The 21,911-nt window shown below is 41.5% G+C and overlaps 1 protein-coding gene and 1 pseudogene across 3 annotated transcripts in view; one reads left to right on the forward strand and one right to left on the reverse strand.

Annotated features, from left to right (window-relative positions):
- On the reverse strand, positions 1-16,406 carry LOC311133998 (guanylyl cyclase-activating protein 1-like; annotated as a pseudogene). Its single transcript, XR_014615380.1, has 4 exons — positions 15,931-16,406; positions 6,129-6,761; positions 300-390; positions 1-198 (listed from the first exon to the last, which is right to left on the reverse strand). The product of XR_014615380.1 is annotated as a guanylyl cyclase-activating protein 1-like (transcript).
- Positions 15,282-21,911, forward strand: part of LOC311133887 (uncharacterized protein) — a 24,407-nt gene continuing 17,777 nt past the window's right edge. The window contains exons 1-2 of one of the 2 annotated variants that reach the window (XM_084167491.1): positions 15,282-15,382; positions 15,557-15,656. In XM_084167491.1, the coding sequence (XP_084023617.1) occupies positions 15,323-15,382; positions 15,557-15,656 (160 nt within the window). In that variant the 5' untranslated portion in view covers positions 15,282-15,322. Of the gene's footprint in view, positions 15,439-15,556; positions 15,657-21,911 lie in introns of both variants that reach the window. The other variant, XM_084167492.1, reaches the window with a different exon arrangement.

Here is a 21,911-nt window from a genome sequence, read left to right on the forward strand (position 1 = left end):
CTAAGTGTTCTGCGAGGGCAGTCTGTCCTGCGCGCTCGCGCTCTCGCGCTCATAAAATCTTCTTGTGCTGCAGCAATTGGGGTTTATCTCGACCTGGATCTTGCTGACGATGTGTGAGGTGCAGTCTCTCGGTCAGTGTCTCCAGCAGCTTCTCATCGTTCTGGATGCCCTCCATGAACTCCTCCATGGACAGCTCACCTGGCACACACACACAAACACATCAAAATTAAACCCTGTGGCACAAATAAAATGTGGAACCTGTACGTACATTGAGACGAGGAATCTTAGTATCTTATTACCATCACCACTGATATCGATCTTGTCAAACACCATGTTGGTAATGTCCTCGGCTGACATCTCATAGTTTACTCCATTGATGACATGGATGGACTAGTATGGAAGCAGGAGTTAGAGAATTTAGAAATATGATTTTATGACATGACTTGTCACTGAAATATAATTCTCAAATATAACCAGTAGGTGTCAGCCAAGACTACCAAATTGCCTGCTATAAATACAGTGCCTTCAGCAAGTATTCACACGCCTTAACTTTTTCCACATTTTGTTGTGTTACAGCCTGAATTTAAAATGAATTACATTTATATTTTATGTCACTGGCCTACACACAATACCCCATAATATCAAAGTGGAATTATGTTTGTAGAAATGTTTACAAATTAATAAAAATGTAAAGCTGAAATGTCTTGAGTCAATAAGTATTCAACCCCTTTGCCATGGAAAGCTTAAATAAGTTCAGGAGTAAAAATGTGCTTAACAAGTCACATAATAAGTTGCATGGACTCACTCTGTGTGCAATAATACTGTTTAACATGATTTTTGAATGACTACCTCATCTCTGTACTGCACACATACAATTATCTGTAATGTCCCTCAGTTGAGCTATGAATTTCAAACACAGATTCAACCACAAACACCAGGGAAGTTTTCCAATGCCTCATAAAGAAGGGCACCTATTGGTAGATGAAAAAAACAAACACACATTGAATATCCCTTTGAGCATGATGAAGTTAGTTATTAATTATGCTTTGAATGGTTAATCAATAAACCCAGTCACTACAAAATTACAGGCGTCCTTCCTAACTCAGTTGGCGGAGAGGATGGAAACCGTTTAGGGATTTTCACCATGAGGCCAACGGTGACTTTAAAACAGTTACAGAGTTTAATGGCTGTGATAGCAGAAAACTGAGGATGGAGCAACAACATTTTAGTTACTCCACAATACTTACCTAAATGACAGTGAAAAGAAGGAAGCCTGTACAGAATAAAAAATATTCCAAAACATGCATCCTCTTTGCAATAAGGCACTAGTAAAACTGCAAAAAATGTGGCAAAGAAATGAACTTTATGTCCTGAATACAAAGCGTTATGTTTCGGGCAAACCCAACACATCACACCACTAAGTACCACTCTTCATATTTTAAAGCATGGTGGTGGCTGCATCATGTTATCGGTATGCTTGTCATCGGAAAGGACCAGGGAGTTCTTTTTTAGGATAAAAATAAACGTAATCGAGATAAGCACAGGCAAAATCCTAGAGAAAAACCTGGTTGAGTCTGCTTTCCAAAAGACACTGGGAAACAAATTAATCTTTCATCAGGAAGAATAACCTAAAACATAAGGCCAAATATACACTGGAGTTGAATGTTCCTAAGTGGCTTAGTTACAGTTTTGACTTAAATCGGCCAGAAAGTCTATGGCAAGATGATGATCAACAACCAACTTGACAGAGCTTGAAGAATAAAAAAGAAAAAAAGCGCAGTTGTACGAGATCTTCAGTTTCTTGACAATTTCTCGCATTTCTCGCCTTAATTTCTCAGAACAAGAATAGACTGACGAGTTTCAGAAGAAAGTTCTTTGTTTCTGGCCATTTTGAGCCTGTAATCGAACCCACAATTGCTCCAGATACTCAACTAGTCTCAAGAAGGCCAGTTTTATTGCTTCTTTAACCAGCACAACAGTTTTCAGCTGTGCTAACATAATGGCAAAAGGGTTTTCTAATGATCAATTAGCCTTTTAAAATGATAAACTTGGATTAGCAAACACAACGTGCCATTGGAACACAGGACTGATGGTTGCTGATAATGGGCCTCTGTACGCCTATGTAGATATTCCATAAAAAATCGGCCGTTTCCAGCTACAATAGTCATTTACAACATTAACAATGTCTACACTGTATTTCTGATCAATTTGATGTTATTTTAATGGACAAATAAAATGCTTTTCTTTCGAAAACAAGGAAATTTCTGAGTGACCCCAAACTTTTGAACGGTAGTGTATATATATAGTATATTTCCTGTGCCACTAACCAGGTTTCCATTCAAACTTTTTATGCTAGGAAAGTGCATGTCGGATAAAAATGTCATGACAGGACTGATTGAAACAGAACAGTTTTTAGTAAGATTTCCAAATGTCGACAAAACAAAATAGCTTGACAAGGTGGGATCTTTTTGTGTCAGTAAAATGAATTATGTGAGAAATGACGGTGGAAACGCTTTTATGCGCAAATATTGATATAATATCCATCATATCGTGGTCCTGTGTAGCTCAATTGGTAGAGCATGGCGCTTGTAACGCCAGAGTAGTGGGTTCGATCCCCGGGACCACCCATACGTAAAAATGTATGCGCACATGACTGTAAATCGCTTTGGATAAAAGCGTCTGCTAAATGGCATATTAAGTAAACTTGGAGTCAAGCGATGACATATAGTGTGGTCCTCCCACTACGACTCCTCGGGAAAGCATGCAGTGTACTGTGTTGCTTATTAGGCTACAGATTAAATAAATTATGATGAACTTCGCAAGGTGATGAGCTTTGCTCCTTTCCAATTAATATCAAAGGTCTTATTCTGGTGACATGATCACGGACGCTTGGCTGCCGTTTGACATAATGAACTCATCAGGTAGGCTATACACGCGCTCTAGCCAACAGCGCATGCGCACTGAGTGCTGTTGGCTAGAGCGCACATGCCAATATCAGAGCGGGCACACTCGCTATATAAATAATTATTATTTTTGTGAGAAAACCTTCAGTAGAGTTGAAAATGCGATAGAAACCCATTTCACTTGTGTTTTTTATTCGGTCTTTTAATGTGCACTACGTCATCACGCACCATATTGTTTTTAATAATAATATACCATTTAGCAGACGCTTTTATCCAAAGCGACTTACAGTCATGCGTGCATACATTATTTTTTTTTTATTTTTTTATTTTTTTGTGTAGGGGTGGTCCCGGTGATCGAACCCACTACCTTGGCGTTACAAGCGCCGTGCTCTACCAGCTGAGCTACAGCGGATTACAGAATATTTGCATAAACTCTGTCGCCAATTGGATGGACATCTAGTTTATACCATGATACCCTATATTCTAGATAGAATACAAATACCCTAATATCTGAATGGCCACTGTAACGGAAAAACACATTTTTTAAAACTATTAAACCAAGACAATCTGTGTACAATCGCCTTGATAAGGAGCTATAGCATAGTTTTCACACGAGTTGTTTAGCAACCATTATATACGGATGATCAATTCACTTAAAGCCAGTTTACGATTTTAGGGGAGATCCAATTAGGCCAAATCTCTTATAGAGGTAAAGTTGCCTCAGGCTACCTCAGTTGACAGTAAACCACTGATATTTGCGTCATTTTCAAGTGTGATGTTATATTGATGATAAAAAATCCAGACCCCTCAGTCTATATGAAAAAATACATGATGCAAAGACAGGTACAGGTACAATTCTGCACCCCCTTGAACTTTGTCACATTTTGTTGCTTTACAAAGTGGAATTGAAATATACTGAACAAAAATACAAAGGCAACACGTAAAGTGTTGGTCCCATGTTTCATGAGCTGAAATAAAAGATCCCAGAATGTTTTCTTATGCACAAAAAGGTATGGGCAGGCATAAACTACAAACAACGAACACGATTGCATTTTATCGATGGCTATTTGAATGCACAGAGATACCGTGATGAGATCCTGAGGCCCATTGTTGTGCCATTCATCCGCTGCCATCACCTCATGTTTCAGCATGATAATGCAGCCCCACGTCGCAAGGATCTGTACACAATTCCTGGCAGCTGAAAATGTCCCAGTTCTTCCATGGTCTGCATACTCACCAGACATGTCACCCATTGAGCATGTTTGGGATGCTCTGGATCAATGTGTACGACAGTGTGTTCCAGTTCCCGCCAATATCCAGCAACTTCGCACAGCCATTGAAGTGGAGTGGGACAACATCCCACAGGCCACAATCAACAGCCTGATCAACCCTATGCGAAGGACATGTGTTGCGCTGCATGAGGCAAATAGTGGTCACACTGGTTTTCTGATCCACGTCCCTACTTTTTTTTTAAAAGGTATCTGTGACCAACAGTCATGTGAAATCCATAGATTAGGGCCTAATTAATTTATTTCAATTGACTTATTTCCTTATATGAACTATAACTCAGTAAAATCTTTGAAATTGTTGCATGTTGCATTTATACTTTTGTTCAGTATATTTATCCAACACAACACATCACTGAGTAACTGCCTCCTTATTTTCAAGCATGGTGGTGTCTGCATCATGGTATGGGAATGCTTGACATTGGCAAAGACTGAGGAGTTTTTCCAGGATAAAAAGAAACAGGATGGAGCTAAGCACAGGCAAAGTCCTAGAGGAAAACCTGCTTCAGTCTGCTTTGCACCAGGCACTGGGAGAGGAATTCACCTTTCAGCAGGACAATAACCTACAACACAAAGCCAAATCTACACTGGAGTTGTTTTCCAAGAAGACAGTTAATGTTCCTGAGTGGCCAAGTTACAGTTTCTACTTAAATCTGCTTGAAAATCTATGGCAAGACTTGAAAATTGCTGTCTAGCCATGATCCCCAACACCTTGACAAAGCTTGAAACATTTTGAAAAGAATAATGGGCAAATATTGCACAATACAGGTGTTTGAGTTCGAGTTTATTTTTTACAGGGACAGTGCACATTAATCAACATTTCAGTAAAAGTGCCAGTTTTAGCCAGCCGGCTAATTTTCAACCGCAGTCCCTGGGCAGGTTATTAAAAACAATTACAATAACAATACAGACAAACAATGAGCAGTGAGCACATGCAGAGCAACATAGGACAAGCAACACGTAGCAAGCAGGCAGAGCAATAGCACAAAAAGCAAGAAAATAAAATACATAAAAGCAACAAAGTGTTTACACACCTTACAAGCTACAGACAACAGACAACATGGAAAGCGGCAATACACAGCTAGGGATTATGTTCACAAGTCTGATTGGCCTTTAGCCATGTCTTTATGTTTTTTGTGAAGGTGCGATACGTGGTGCAGTTGTGTGTCTGATGGCAGTGTGTTCCAGACATGGGAAGCTCTCACAGAGAAAGCAGACTGACTAAAGGTGTTTTTCCTTAAGGGAACTATACAGTCACCTCTCATGGCAGACCTTGTGGATCTGCTGCCATGGGCTTTGGTTTTCTGTTTGACAAAAGTTCTAAGTGGAGGGGGAGCCAGGCCATTTAGGATATTGAATACAAGACATGCGTTGGTGTATTGCATAAGATTTTCCCAACTCAGGAGCTCATGCTTTCTGAGGATGTAACAGTGATGATGGCTATTGGCCTTTCTATCAAGCACTTTGAGAACCTATTTATAGACAGACTGAATGGGTTTTAATGTTGTACAGCAAGCTTGGGCCCAACTAGTCAAGCAGTATGTTAAGTGGGGGAGTATCATAGCATTGAAGTGCAGTTTTGCTACTTCTGTAGTCAAAGCTCTTATGACACTTACCCAAGAAGACTCACAGCTGTAATCTCTGCCAAAGGTGTTTCTAACATGTATTGGCTCAGGGGGGTGAATAATTATCTAATCAAGGTATATTAGTGTTTAATTTTTTATTTCGAATAAAAATAAATAAAAAAAGAATTTCTTCCACTTTGACATTACAGAGTATTTTGTGTAGATCATTGACAAAAAATACAATTAAATCCACTTTAATCCCACTTTGTAACAATAAAATGTGAAGAAATCTAAGGGCGGTTTAGACGTTCTATAGGCACTGTATAAACTATGAACATAAAATGATCGCGATAAAAGTAATCTTATGTCATATCAAATGTTTCAAACATGCGTACAACGTAGGCTTTTGAAGCTTCAGATTGGTTTTTCAGGCCAAATAACTGTTTGAATTCGCAAAAGGTGAGCTGTCCAGATGGGCATTCCGTTATGAATTTCCTGTACCACTGATGATTCCCCATAATTTTACTGCCTGCAAACTATTTACTGTACAATTATCTAAATAAAATCTGAGATTTAAATACTAATGGGAAAATCTAAGTTCTGACATACAATTTAGTCTATACAGGGCAGCTTTAGGCTACTTCATGTTTATTGTGAGACCATGCCTAGCAGCTCCTCCACATGACTGGGTTGCTGGCAGGGATGCCGATGTGCCGGCGCTTGTAGTCTGCCTCCCTGGAGAAGCGGTAGCCGCAGGTGGGCTTCACCACCGTGTAGAAGGGCATCAGGGAATTGGAGCCCACGTGGAGCCAAGGCATGGGCTCCAGGCTGCAGGGGGGACCACTGGATGGTTTGGTGGCATGGCCTGGGTGGGTCATGGGAGGCAGCAGGGCCCTCCCATGCTGTCGTCGCCTCCAGGAGAAGACCAGGAGCTCCATCTGCTTGTCCACAACTCTGTTCCTGCTGGCATTGACAGGCAGCAGGGTTTTCAGTGGGTTCCTCAGGACCTGAGGGGATCAAAGGCACAAATATTTTTTAAATAGCTAGGCATCATATCCAGTATGGATTCATATTGTTTTGATTAGGGGGAGGGTATGGCTACCCCAAAATATTTCAGGATATGATTAATTACTGCGGTGAAATGCTGATTAGTACACTATATGACTAAAAGTATGTGGACACCTGCTCGTCGACCATCTGATTCCGAAATCATGGGCATAAATATGGAGTTGGTCCCCCCTTTGCTGCTATAATAGCCTCCACTCTTCTGGGAAGGCTAGATGTTGGAACATTGCTGCGGGGACTTGCTTCCATTGAGCCACAAGAGCATTAGTGAGGTCGGGCACCGATGTTGGGTGACTAGGCCTGGCTCGCAGTCGGCATTCCAATTAATCCCAAAGGTGTTCGATGGGGTTGAGGTCAGGGCTCTATGCAGGCCAGTCAAGTTCTTCCACACTGATCTCTACAAACCATTTCTGTATGAACCTTGCATTGTGCACAGGGGCATTGTCATGCTGAAACAGAAAAGGGCATTCCCTAAACTGTTGCCACAAAGTTGGAAGCACAGAATCGTCTAGAATGTCATTGTATGCTGTAGCGTTAAGATTTCCCTTCACTGGAACTAAGGGGCCTAGGCCGAACCATGAAAAACAGGCCCAGACCATTATTCCTCCTCCACCAAAATGTACAGTTGGCACTATGCATTCGGGCAGGTAACACTTCTCCTGGCATCCGCCAAATCCAGATTCGTCCATTGGACTGCCAGATGGTGAAACGTGATTCATCACTCCAGAGAAAGCGTTTCCACTGCTCCAGAGTCCAATGGCGCCGAGCTTTACACCACTCCAGCCGACTGTGAGCTTGTGTGGCCTAACACTTTGCGGCTGAGCCGTTGTTACGCCTAGACGTTTCCACTTCACAATAACAGCACTTACAATTGAATGGGGCAACTCTAGCTGGGCAGAAATTTGACGGACTGACTTGTTGGAAAGGTGGCATCCTATGACGGTGCCACGTTAAAAGTTACAGCTCTTTTGTAAGGCCATAATACTGCCAATGTTTGTCTATGGAGATTGTGTGCTTGATTTGATATAATTTGAAGGGGTGTCTACATACTTTTGTACTGTATATATATATATATATATATATATATATATATATATATATATATATATATATATATATATATATATATAGTGTATGTAGCTAAGATACATTTGATGTTTTCGATAGCAGTGTCCAACTGTAGAAGACCACTGCCAGACAAGTCTTCTACATAATACAGAATACTTCAGTGAGACCACTGACCAGCCCAGTATTTTAGGAGGCCTTCAAGCCCCTCTCACTCAGCCCAAAGTGATCCATTCAGCTTACCCTAGTTTACTCTAAAGACTGTAAATCTACAACAGTTGTTGTGTTACCTGAGACATCTTTAAGGCTCCTCCATCTGGTGTCAGCTCCATCACAGTGAGAGAATGCGCTGAACGGTGTGACTGGACTGAGCAGAGACAGCGATGGGCGTCTAGCCTCAAATTCCCCTTCTTCTTCCCCCTACAAACAGAGACTGCCTCCTGCTGGCCCTGCCTAGAGCTACTGAGGCCTCAGAGTCAACTGCCAAAGGACTTGTTGATGTTGGGCCTATGACATCACAATGCAGTGTGGTGGCATCATCACTGACAGGAATCCAAATCCCTTTGTGTGTCACAATAATAGAATTAGAATGACCATAATTAACTAATTACTCTATTTCTATGGTCACAATATCCCATACATTGAGTCAAACCACAATCAACTATATGTGGCTCAGTTTAAACTCCTCTGCTGTGATAGTGCTTAGTTTAATCACTGCATTCATTTTTAGGCTAATCAAATCAATGACAGTCAGACTTTTAATGTTTTGGCCACCAGATGACCCCAGATACTCATTTACTCATGAGTAATCAGTAAGCTCATTCACTGCTTTTACATGTCAAGAGGACACTTATAAAACAATCAGGGAATAAGTCATCAGTAAGAATGCAGAAGTTATGCAGAAGTCATCATGCCATATCACAAATTCTCTATCATCCACTGCTGTCATCAAAGATAGGGATCTAGTGTTTTATGAGCTATATAAACAGGGTTTAAAGGTGCAGCAAATTGCAGTCATAACACAGAGCTTTGAATCATGTCTCTGGTGCTCACATCATTTATTCTTCCATATGAATTCCACTTAACTGTATCCAGAAGACGTCTTCACCTCTAAGATCTGACGTCCATAAAGACCATTATTCACAATTGTCAAACTATACTGTTACTCACAATTGTCAAACTATACTTTACTGCAATATGTCAGAATCAGATTTATAGAATTTGACTTCATCATAGTCATCAATCTGTCATATTGTTTTTGCTTGGTTTTTGGGAATATTTTCTTTGCACTGAGTAATTAAAAGTATGTCCAGAAACATCCAAGGCACTCTTGACATGCACTGCTGCTGGCACTGTGACCTCTTCAAAACCTTGTGTCATTGGTGGAAGAAGGAACACTAATGAAGTCACACTCCCTTCGTGAACCCAATCTGGTGCAGCGGGTGGGAAGTATGTACATAGTGTAGCCCCATTGTGTGAGAGGATTCTTAATCCTCTTAACAAAGCTCTCATCTCACGTCTTTGCATTAGTATGCTTACCTGGGCCAGGTCTCTGCAACCTTAGGTAATTGATGTAATGGGATTTGTGGAAATAATTAAACAATCAAACAATGTTAGCGATTCACTGGACTGAATTAAATGTGTGTGTGTTTGTGTGTCTGCATGTCTGTCTGTCTGTCTGCTCGTCTGTCTGATGATCTAAACAAGGGAAGTGGGTACCCTCTGGTGGAATGGTATAGACTATGCTTTACCACATATTGGAGGGTAAATGTAGCAATGCTTTTGTGCCATGGGGTGTAGCAGCGGCACAGTGCTAATTTCCACAACAACAACAAAAAACTCCCCGGAAGGAAGAAACATTGAGAGGAACCACTCCTACAGCTGAATAACTCCAGCTGAATAACTAAGTGTTCATAAATAACAATTGGTGTGCTGCTTCAAGTGTGAAGGAAATCTTGAGCTTTTGCTCACCTGATATAGAATACCTCATGGTAAGCTGCAGACCCTTTTATCTACCAAGAGTTCTCATCCATAATTATCCCGGCTGTCTACATTCCTCCACAAGCGAACACCCCTCTGGCACTCAACAAACTTTATGGGGCCATAAACAAACAAGAAACCACTCAGCCAGAGGCAGCGTTTCTAGTGGGCAGACATTTTAACACGGGGAGACATAAAACCGTCCTACTTCACTTCTACCAACACGTCTCTTGCGCCACTAGGGGCGCTAAAACTCTAGATCACTTTTATTCTACCCACAGAAACGCATACAAGGCCCTCCCTCGTCCTCCCTTCAGCAAATCTGACCATGATTCCAGTCTCCTGCTTCCTGTTTACTAACAGGAAGTACTAGTGATGTGCTCAATACGGAAGTGGTCGGACGAAGCAGACGCGAGGCTACAATACTGTTTTGCTAGTACAGACTGGGATATGTTCCGGGATTCATCCGATAACATTGAGGAGTTTACCACAACAGTCACGGGCTTCATCAATAAGTGCATAGACAATGTCGACCCCACAGTGACTATAAGAATGTATCCAAACCAAAAACCATGGATTACAGGCAATATCCACGCTGGGCTAAAGGCTAGAGCATACAATGAACCTGACACGGACGCATACAAGAAATCCCGCAACGACCTCTGACGAGACATCAAACAATATAGGAGGAAGGTGTAATCCTATTACACTGGCTACAGTGCTCGTCGTATGTGGCAGGGCTTGCAGACAATAACGGATTACAAAGGGAAACCCAGCCATGAGTTGCCCTGCGATGCAGAACTCCCAAACACGCTAAATGCTGTTTGTGCTCGCTTCAAGGAATATAACACTGTGCCTTGCGTGAAAGACCCTGTTTTTCTGGATGACTGTGTGATCTCGCTCTCCGTGCCTGATGTGAGCAAAATGTTCAAAGAGGTTAACAATCACAAGGCCGCTGAGCCAGACGGAATACCAGGGCGCAGACCAGCTGGCAGGTGTCTTCACAGACATTTTCAATCTCTCCTTGTCCCAGTCTGTAATCCCAACATGTTTCAAGCTGACCACCACTGTCCCTGTTCCCAAGAGCTCCAAGGTAACCTGCCTAAATGACTATCGCACTGTAGCACTCAGATCTGTAATTATGAAGTTATTTGAAAGGCTGGTCATGACACACATCAACACCATCATCCCAGACACCCTAGATCCACTCCAAATCGCATACCGCTCCAACAGATCCACAGATGACGAAATCTCATTTCACAGTACCCTCTCCCACCTGGACAAGAGGGGAAATAACTGTGAGAATGCTGTTCATGGACTACAGCTCAGCGTTCAACACCATAGTCCATTCCAAGCTAATCACCAAGCTAGGGACCCTGGAACTGAACCCCTTCCTCAGCAACTGGATCCTGGACTTCCTGATGGGCCGGCCCCAGGTGGTGAGGGTAGGCAACAACACCTCCACCACACTGACCCTCAACATGGGGGCTCCTCAGGGGTGTGTGTTTAGTCCCCTCCTGTACTCCCTATTCACCCACGACTCCAACACCATTATCAAGTTTGCTGATGACAAGACGGTGGTAGGCCTCATCACCGACGGTGATGAGTCAGCCTACAGGGAGGGGAGGGGAGGTCAGAGACATAGCAGTGTGGTGCCAGGACAACAACCTCTCCCTCAACATCAGTAAGACCAAGGAGCTGATCGTGGACTATAGGAGAAAGAGGGGAGAACACGCCCCCATCCACATCGATGGGGCTGCGCGTTGAGAGCTTAAAGTTCCTTGGCATCCACATCACTAAGGACTTAACGTGGTCCACACACACCCGCACAGTCGTGAAGAGGGTATGGCAGCGCCTCTTCCCCCTCAGGAGGCTGAAACGGTTTGGCATGGGCCCTTGGATCCTCAAAAAGTTATATAGCTGCACCAGAAAGCTTCTTGACTGGCTGCATCACCGCTTGGTATGACAACTGCACCACCCTTGACCGCAAAGCGCTACAGAGGGTGGTGCGGATAGCCCAGTACATCACTGGGGAAGAGCTCCCTGCCATCCAGGACCTCTATATCAGGCGGTGTCAGAGGAAGGCCTGAACAATTGCCAAAGACTCCAGCCACCCAAGCCATAGACTGTTCATTATGCTACCATCCGGCAAACAATACCGGAGCATCGGCTCTTGGACCAACAGGCTCCGAGACAGCTTCTACCCCCAAGCCATAAGACCGCTAAATAGCCAAACTGCGAAATAGTCAAATTAATGGTACCTGAACTATCTGCACTGACTCCATATTGCACTGACCCTACACACACTCACTAGACTTTATATACACACTACACTGTCAAACTACACTGTTTTTCCCACATAGAACCTCACACATTCACATACACAACACACACACACACACGCATACCGACACCACATAAACACACATACAAACACACACTTTTACACTCATCATTTGCTGCTGCTACTCTGTTCTTTATTTTACTCATATTATTATCTATCCGGATGCCTAGTCACTTTACCCTGCCTTCATGTACATATCTACCATAAATACCTCGTACCTCTGCAGATTGATCTGGTACTGGTACTCCCTGTATATAGCTCCATTCTTGTGTATTTTATTTTATTCCTCTTGTTTTAGTTACTATTTTATTTTGTATTATTATTTTTTAACTCTGCATCGTTGGGGAAGGTTTGTGAGCAAGCATTTCACTGTAAAGTCTACACAAGTTGTATTCAGCGCATGTGATAAATACAATTTGATTTGATTTATGTTGTGACTTATCAAGAGATCAAACCATGACCAATGTCCTACCAATGGCCATGTGCTTCTCTGATTCAGCAATTGGCCAAGGGAGGTAAATCAAATCATGGACAAAAAAACTAAACAATTCTTAGCAATCGACAGAACTGGTTTTACGGAGTAAAGCAGGAAAACAAAACCATCAGGTCAAGAAAAAAGTCTCGCATTCCACTAATTCTGGCCCTCAATTCACACACTCACCTCTCAACACTGTAAAATACTTCTGTTTTGGCTGCTATCAGCCAGCATCCAGTGCCTTCAGAAAGTATTCACACCCCTTGTCTTTTTCCACATTTTGTTGTGTTACAGGCTACATTTAAAATGGATCAAATTGAGATTTCGGGTCACTGGCCAACACACAATACCCCATAATGTGAAGTGGAACTATGTGTTTAGAATTCTTTTTACAAATTACTTACAAATTAAAAGCTGAAATGTCTTGAGTCAATAAGTACTCCTTTGTTATGGCAAGCCTAAATAAGTTCAGGAGTAAAATTTTGCTTAACAAGTCACATAAGTTGCATGGACTCTGTGTGTAATAATAGTGTTAAAATTATTTGTTAATGACTACCTCATCTCTGTACCCCATACATACAGTACAATTATCTGTAAGGTCCCTCAGTCGAGCAGTGGATTTCAAACACAGATTCAACCACAAAGACCAGGTAGGTTTTCCAATGCCTCGCAAAGAAGGGCACCTATTGGTAGATGGGTAAAAAAAAGCAGACATTGAATATCCCTTTGAGCATGGTGAAGTTAATAATTACACTTTAGATTGAGTATCAATACACCCAGTCACTACAAAGATACAGGCGTCCTTCCTAACTCAGTTGCCGGAGAGGAAGGAAACTGCTCAGGGATTTCACCATGACGCCAATGGTGACTTTAAAACAGTTACAGAGTTTAATGGCTGTGATAGGAGAAAACTGAGGATGGATCAACAACATTGTAGTTACTCCACAGTACTAACCTAATTGACAGAATGAAAAGAAGGAAGCCTGTAGAGGAATCAAATATTCCAAAACATGCATCCTGTTTGCAACAAGGCACTAATGTAATACTGCAAAAAAATGTGGCAAACCAATTAACTTTTTGTCCTGAATACAAAGTGTTATGTTTGGGGCAAATCCAATACAACACATTACTGAGTACCACTCTCCATATTTGTAGGCAGTGGTGGCTGCATCATGTTATGGGTATGCTTGTAATCGTTAAGGACTGGGGAGTTTTTCAGAATAAAAAATAAACGGAATGGAGCTAAGCACAGGCAAAATCCTAGAGGAAAACCTGGTTCAGTCTGCTTTCCACCAGACACTGGGACATGAATTGAACTTTCAGAAGGATAATAACCTAAACACAAGGCCAAATATACACTTGTTGCTTACCAAGATGACATTGAATGTCCCTGACTGGCCTAGTCACCGTTTTGACTTAAATCGTCTTGAAAATCTATGGCAAGACTTGAAAATGTCTGTCTAGCAATGATCAACAACCAACTTGACAGAGCTTGAAGAATAAAAAAGAAAAAAAAGTGCTAATTTTGTACAATCCAGATGTGCAAAGCTCTTAGAGACTTACCCAGAAAACTCACAGCTGTAATCGCTGCCAAAGGTGATTCTAACATGTATTGACTCAGAGGTAAGTATGTAAAGAAGATGCTTCTGTATTTAATTTTCAATACATTTGCTCACATTTCCAAAAACATGTTTTCACTTGTGTGTAGGTGGGTGAGAGAATAAATCAATTTAATACATTTTGAATTGAGGCTGTAACACAACAAAAGTGGAATAAGTCAAGGGGTATGAATACTTCCTGAAGGCACTGTAAATCTAATTTGAATTTGATTCTAATGAAGAGCATGGTCCTCGTAATGAAGCCTAATGTATCGCTATGGGGCTTATACTGTACAGATATTGGATCTTAATTTGATCACTCTTTTGTTGCTGAGAATTTTCCTGGACCGCAGGAAATGCAGATGAGCTTCGTGAGTTACATAAATTCACTGAAAACTCTGGGCCTAACACACGGTTATATAAACAGTATTGCACTTTTCATGTAGCTTAATTTTGGTCAGCTAGTAGCCTAACCATTAATCAAGCAACATTATGGACTAAACGGTCAACCGAAAACTCTTTGTTATTGGCAGAGAGGTTTGGAACTCTTTGTTATTGGTCTATTAACCAATTTACCACCTGGTGATGTCACCAGGCAAGCCAGAACTCCCGCCCATGCCAACCTACTGATTAGAAGGTCCTGTGTAGATTGTATTTTCAGCCAGCAATCAGGAATCAGGAAATAACTGTGATGAAAATAATATCACACTTTTACAGTTTAATTTCATCAGCTGTTGTACAATATGATACAAAATACAGGAAAAACCTCATTTCGGCTGCACTGGGCCTTTAAGATTCTACACCTGTGCCAGCTCATCATGACAAACCTTTGGCTTGAAGAGGGCAACCGACTTAAAGGCTACTCTTCTAAGTCAACAGTAATAATCATGATATTGCCAAGTCTAACAAACACATCACCACCCACAATGAGACATAACAGGGAAAGTAAGAGGACAGTTGGAAAGATCTGTATGATATTGGAATGTTGCTGTGATACATTGTAGGTGTGTTGGCTGGCAGGCACAGGGTTAGGGATGATGTATGTTTGTTCTTTCTCTGCCTCACCTGTGGGCTTACAAAAGAGGGAGGCACAGTGAAAGGGTAGGAGGCAGGGGCGGTGGCCATTTTCTCTCTAACTCGACGTTTTCACCGAATCAGTGAGGATTCTGTAATACACCTGTCGTTAAGACTAATTCATGAATTAATACGTTTTTGACAACTGGCTATGGAACCTCCTGCATAATATAATGTGTTAACGATTCTTCTGTATAATAGGCCTACCAATTGGACAGAAAAATGAAAAAGGGAACGTTGAATTTTTTGGGTCGAAAGAACCAGTCTCTCTTCGACACCAATATTAAAATCAAGGAGATGGGTAAGTGTTTACTGTGATATTGAACAATTAACTAATAATAACGATCGAATGTTTAATCTATCATGCCGATCAACATTCACTCACTACTGTCCCGACCTTTGCACTTGTTACAGTGACAGATCAGTGGAAAATGTGTCCTAAATGCTCACATTCTTGAATAAGAAATATGCTGGTTGGGTAAAAGGAATACAAAATGTCTTACACAACGCTAGTAATCATCGAAAGTAATCAGCGGGATCATTAGGTCTCCTAACAGTGGTAAACCTAAACTTACCTGAGACAGTCACGACTTCTCAACGTTCATGACGGTGCAGGTAGAATGCAAGGTGTGAAAAGTATGACCCAATTCCACATGATACAAAAATGTGTCTGTTTTAACTAAGTATTAGATAGCTGCAGCACTGAATAAAATAAACAGTTTTCCTTGCGATTATTTTAGAATATGTATGAATCAAAACAGTGGTTTAGTGAGGGGTATTTTTTTAAATACGTATACTCCCCACTGATGCGTATCAAAAGTAGTGTAGTGGAGGTATACGACGTATCAATGATGTAGTACAATAGAGAAATCATGTTCAAAGCAGCCTACACAAATGCAAAGCACGTGAGTTACATTCATGTTAACCGCACACAGCCTAATTTCAGCGGAATATCGCCCGTCAGGCAGCAAGAGCGCGAAGCTCTCCACTGGTTGTCGCATATGGAGCAGCTCACAGAAGAACGACATCCGTAGCAGGTAGGTAGGGTTGAGGAAAGACGATTTCATGTATGATATCTACCAGTAAATGCTAACTAAAAGGCAACAATGGATATGCAAACCAGGTATTGAAAAAGATTGCTCCGATATCTTGGTTGAATCTTTGCGATGCGCAATTCAGTCATCATGCGCTGTTTGAATGAACATTTTGTCGGTTTTCTACAAAAAAAGTGTGATTTTGAGAGTGAAAAGCATACACATTTTCATAAAGGGAGCCTTTCCTTCACCGGGCAGGCCGTTTGGGAAAATGTTGGCAAAATTAAAGTAGAACCACTGGATTAAAATGATTACAATATTATGTAGGCCTACCTATTATTACCAGTAGGCCTAGGTATGTTATTGAGATCTGAGATGTTATAACAGACTGCGCTGTAAAAATGTTTTCAATTTTTTATATATAATCATTATAGTCAAAGGAGAACATGATGGCATAATGATTAGACCTAAAGGGTTTATTAATCCATGTCTGTGTTGCCAACTCCTCAGTAAGGAAAGTAGCTATTGGCTGTCCTAAAAGTCGCTAAATGACGTCATCACATAATTTGCATAATTGACCATATGTAATTGTGATGGAAGTTGTAGGAGAGAGGAATAAGGTCGTGGGAGAGACAAAAAGTGAGTAAAAAACACCCTAAATATGTTTAGAACTACAAATTAACTTTCTTCTGTCGATTCTTGTTTTTTAAAATGTTTTACATTTACATTCCGCCCTGAATATAAGCCAGGGCGGGATCAGCCAGCGGCGGCTTCCCGCATGCGCGATTAATTTGCAGTCTGGACGCGGAGGGGTGAACATCTCCTGCTCTGACTTCAGCTGGGAGGGACTGCTGCGCGAGGACTGGGCCGCCTGTGAGTGCTTTGGGACAGGGGTGGGGCCCACGGCAGCACCCGCTGCTCGTTGAGAAGAGTAAGAACGATACGTGCTTTCACGTCAGAGTCTCCAAAAGTCTCCAATAACACCAGAAATAGACACTAGATTTGTCGCTAGTCGCTTTTTTGAAAATGTGTCGCTAGACGGGTCTGAATACTCGCTAAATATAGCGACAAAGTCGCTCAGTTGGCAACACTGCTTGGGAAGTGGGGACTAATTCAAAATGAATATGAATAAACCCCCTAGAGTTCTGAAAACTGTTCAAAGGTTCTCAGAACTAAAAACTGGACAAATTGACATCTTTTGCATTGCCCTGATTTCTGGGTATTCTATTTGATGAGGCCTATATAACAATGGAAAGGTCAAATAAAAGGAGTATTTGTCACTCTTCGTAAACAACAGGTGTGGACTAACAACGAAATGCTTACTTACTGCCCTTTCCAACAATGCAGAGAGAAACATTTAGAAATAATAGAAAAATAACACGAGGAATAAATACACAATGAGTAATGATAACTTGGCTATATACACTGGGTACCAGTACCGAGTCGATGTGCAGGGGTATGAGGTAATTGTGGTAGATACAGTGCCTTGCAAAAGTATTCATCCCCCTTGGCGTTTTTCCTATTTTGTTGCATTACAACCTGTAATTTAAATGGATTTTTATTGAGATTTCATGTAATGGACATACACAAAATAGTCAAAATTGGTGAAGTGAAATGAAAAAAATAACTTTTTTCAAAAAATTCTAAAAAATGTATAATGGAAAAGTGGTGCGTGCATATGCGTGCCCCCTTCGCTATGAAGCCCCTAAATAAGATCTGGTTCAACCAATTACCTTCAGAAGTCAAATAATTAGTTAAATAAAGTCCACCTGTCTGCAATCTAAGTGTCACATGATCTGTCACATGATCTCAGTGTATATATACACCTGTTCTGAAAGGCCCCAGAGTCTGCAACAACACTAAGCAAGGGGCACCACAAAGCAAGCGGCACCATGAAGACCAAGGAGCTCTCCAAACAGGTGAGAGACAAAGTTGTGGAAAAGTACAGATCAGGGTTGGGTTATAAAAAAAAATATCAGAAACTTTGAACATCCCACGGAGCACCATTAAATCCATTATTTAAAAAATTGAAAGAATATGGCACCACAACAAACCTGCCAAGAGAGGGCCGCCCACCAAAACTCATGGACCAGGCAAGGAGGGCATTAATCAGAGAGGCAACAAAGAGACCAAAGACAACCCCGAAGGAGCTGCAAAGCTCTACAGCGGAGATTGGAGTATCTGTCCATAGGACCACTTTAAGCCGTACACTCCACAGAGCTGGGCTTTACGGAAGAGTGGCCAGAAAAAAGACATTGCTAAAAAAAAAGCAAACACGTTTGGTGTTCGCCAAAAGGCATGTGGGAGACTCCCCAAACATATGGAAGAAGGTACTCTGGTCAGATGAGACTAAACTTGAGCTTTTTGGCCATCAAGGAAAACGCTATGTCTGGCGCAAACCCAACACCTCTCATCACCCCGAGAACACCATGCTTTTCATCGGCAGGGACTGGGAAATTGATCAGAATTGAAGGAATGATGAATGGCGCTAAATACAGGGAAATTCTTGAGGGAAACCTGTTTCAGTCTTCCAGAGATTTGAGACTGGGACGGAGGTTCACCTTCCAGCAGGTCAATGACCCTAAGCATACTGCTAAAGCAACACTCGAGTGGTTTAAGGGGAAACATTTAAATGTCTTGGAATGGCCTAGTCAAAGCCCAGACCTCAATACAATTGAGAATCTGTGGTATGACTTAAAGATTGCTGTACACCAGCGGAACCCATCCAACTTGAAGGAGCTGTAGCAGTTTTGCCTTGAAGAATGGGCAAAAATCCCAGTGGCTAGATGTGCCAAGCTTATAGAGACATACCCCAAGAGACATGCAGCTGTAATTGCTGCAAAAGTTGGCTCTACAAAGTATTGACTTTGGGGGGGTGAATAGTTATGCATGCTCAAGTTTTCTGTTTTTTTGTCTTATTTCTTGTTTGTTTCACACACACAAACATTTTGCATCTTCAAAGTGGTAGGCATGTTGTGTAAATCAAATGATACAAACCCCCCAAAAAATCAATTTTAATTCCAGGTTGTAAGGCAACAAAATATGAAAAATGCCAAGGTGAGTGTATACTTTCGCAAGCCACTGTATGTACATATAGGAAGGTATAAAGTGACTAGGCAACAGGACAGATAATAAACAGTAGCAGCAGCGTATGTGATGAGTCAAAAGAGTTAGTGCAAAAAGGGTCAATGCAAACAGTTCAATAGTTAACCAAATAGCTATCTGGACTAACTATTTAGCAGTCTTATGGCTTGGGGGTAGAAGCTGTTCATGTTCCTGTTGGTTCCAGATTTGGTGCATCGGTACCGCTTGCCATGTGGTAGCAGAGAGAACAGTCTATGACTTGGGTAGCTGGAATTTGACCATTTTTAGGGCCTTCCCCTGACACCGCCTGGTATAGAGGTCCTGGATCCACGGCCTGTTCACCCCGCTACCATCTAGAAGGCAGAGACAGTACAGGTGCATCAAAGCTGGGACAGAGACTGAAAAACAGCTTCCATCTCCAGGCCATCAGACTGTTAAAGTCACTACTAGCCAGCCTCCGCCCAGTACCCTGCCCAGAACTTAGTCACTGTTACTAGCCGGCTACCACCAGGTACTCTACCCCTGCACCTAGAGACTGCTGCCCAATTTACATAGTTATTGAACACTGGTCAGTTTACATACTGTTTTACCCACTTCATATGTATATACTGTATTCTAGTCAAGGCTCATCCTAGATAACTACTGCTGTAAACACTTTTTCTATTCATATACTGTCCATACAGACAGTTATGCTATATATATATATATATATATATATACAGTGGGGAAAAAAAGTATTTAGTCAGCCACCAATTGTGCAAGTTCTCCCACTTAAAAAGATGAGAGAGGCATGTACTTTTCATCATAATGAACACATCAACTATAACAGACAAATTGAGAAAAGAAAATCCAGAAAATCACATTGTAGGATTTTTTATGAATTACTTTGCAAATTATGGTGGAAAATAAGTATTTGGTCAATAACAAAAGTTTTTCAATACTTTGTTATATACCCTTTGTTGGCAATGACACAGGTCAAACGTTTTCTGTAAGTCTTCACAAGGTTTTCACACACTGTTGCTGGTATTTTGGCCCATTCCTCCATGCAGATCTCCTCTAGAGCAGTGATGTTTTGGGGCTGTCGCTGGGCAACACAGACTTTCAGCTCCCTCCAAAGATTTTCTATGGGGTTGAGATCTGGAGACTGGCTAGGCCACTCCAGGACCTTGAAATGCTTCTTACGAAGCCACTCCTTCGTTGCCCGGGCGGTGTGTTTGGGATCATTGTCATGCTGAAAGACCCAGCCACGTTTCATCTTCAATGCCCTTGCTGATGGAAGGAGGTTTTCACTAAAAATCTCACGATACATGGCCCCATTCATTCTTTCCTTTACATGGATCAGTCGTCCTGGTCCCTTTGCAGAAAAACTGCCCCAAAGCATGATGTTTCCACCCCCATGCTTCACAGTAGGTATGGTGTTCTTTGGATGCAACTCAGCATTCTTTGTCCTCCAAACACGACGAGTTGAGATTTTACCAAAAAGTTATATTTTGGTTTCATCTGACCATATGACATTCTCCCAATCCTCTTCTGGATCATCCAAATGCACTCTAGCAAACTTCATACGGGCCTGGCTTAAGCAGGGGGACACGTCTGGCACTGCAGGATTTGAGTCCCTGGCGGCGTAGTGTGTTACTGATGGTAGGCTTTGTTACTTTGGTCCCAGCTCTCTGCAGGTCATTCACTAGGTCCCCCCGTGTGGTTCTGTGATTTTTGCTCACCGTTCTTGTGATCATTTTGACCCCACGGGGTGAGATCTTGCGTGGAGCCCCAGATCGAGGGAGATTATCAGTGGTCTTGTATGTCTTCCATTTCCTAATAATTGCTCCCACAGTTGATTTCTTCAAACCAAGCTGCTTACCTATTGCACATTCAGTCTTCCCAGCCTGGTGCAGGTCTACAATTTTGTTTCTGGTGTCCTTTGACAGCTCTTTGGTCTTGGCCATAGTGGAGTTTGGAGTGTGACTGTTTGAGGTTGTGGACAGGTGTCTTTTATACTGATAACAAGTTCAAACAGGTGTCATTAATACAGCTAACCAGTAGAGGACAGAGGAGCCTCTTAAAGAAGAATTTACAGGTCTGTGAGAGCCAGAAATCTTGCTTGTTTGTAGGTGACCAAATACTTATTTTCCACCATAATTTGCAAATAAATTCATTAAAAATCCTACAATGTGATTTTCTGGATTTTTTTTCCTCATTTTGTCTGTCATAGTTGACGTGTACCTATGATGAAAATTACAGGCCTCTCTCATCTTTTTAAGTGGGAGAACTTGCACAATTGGTGGCTGACTAAATACTTTTTTCCCCCACTGTATATATATATATATATATATATATATATATATATATATATATATATATATATATATATATATATATATATATATATATATATATATATATATATATATATATATTCAAGGGTTTTTCTTTATTTT

The sequence above is a fragment of the Coregonus lavaretus genome (genome assembly GCF_964263955.1).
Source record: "Coregonus lavaretus genome assembly, chromosome: 8".
NCBI classification, from domain to species: Eukaryota; Metazoa; Chordata; class Actinopteri; order Salmoniformes; family Salmonidae; genus Coregonus; species Coregonus lavaretus.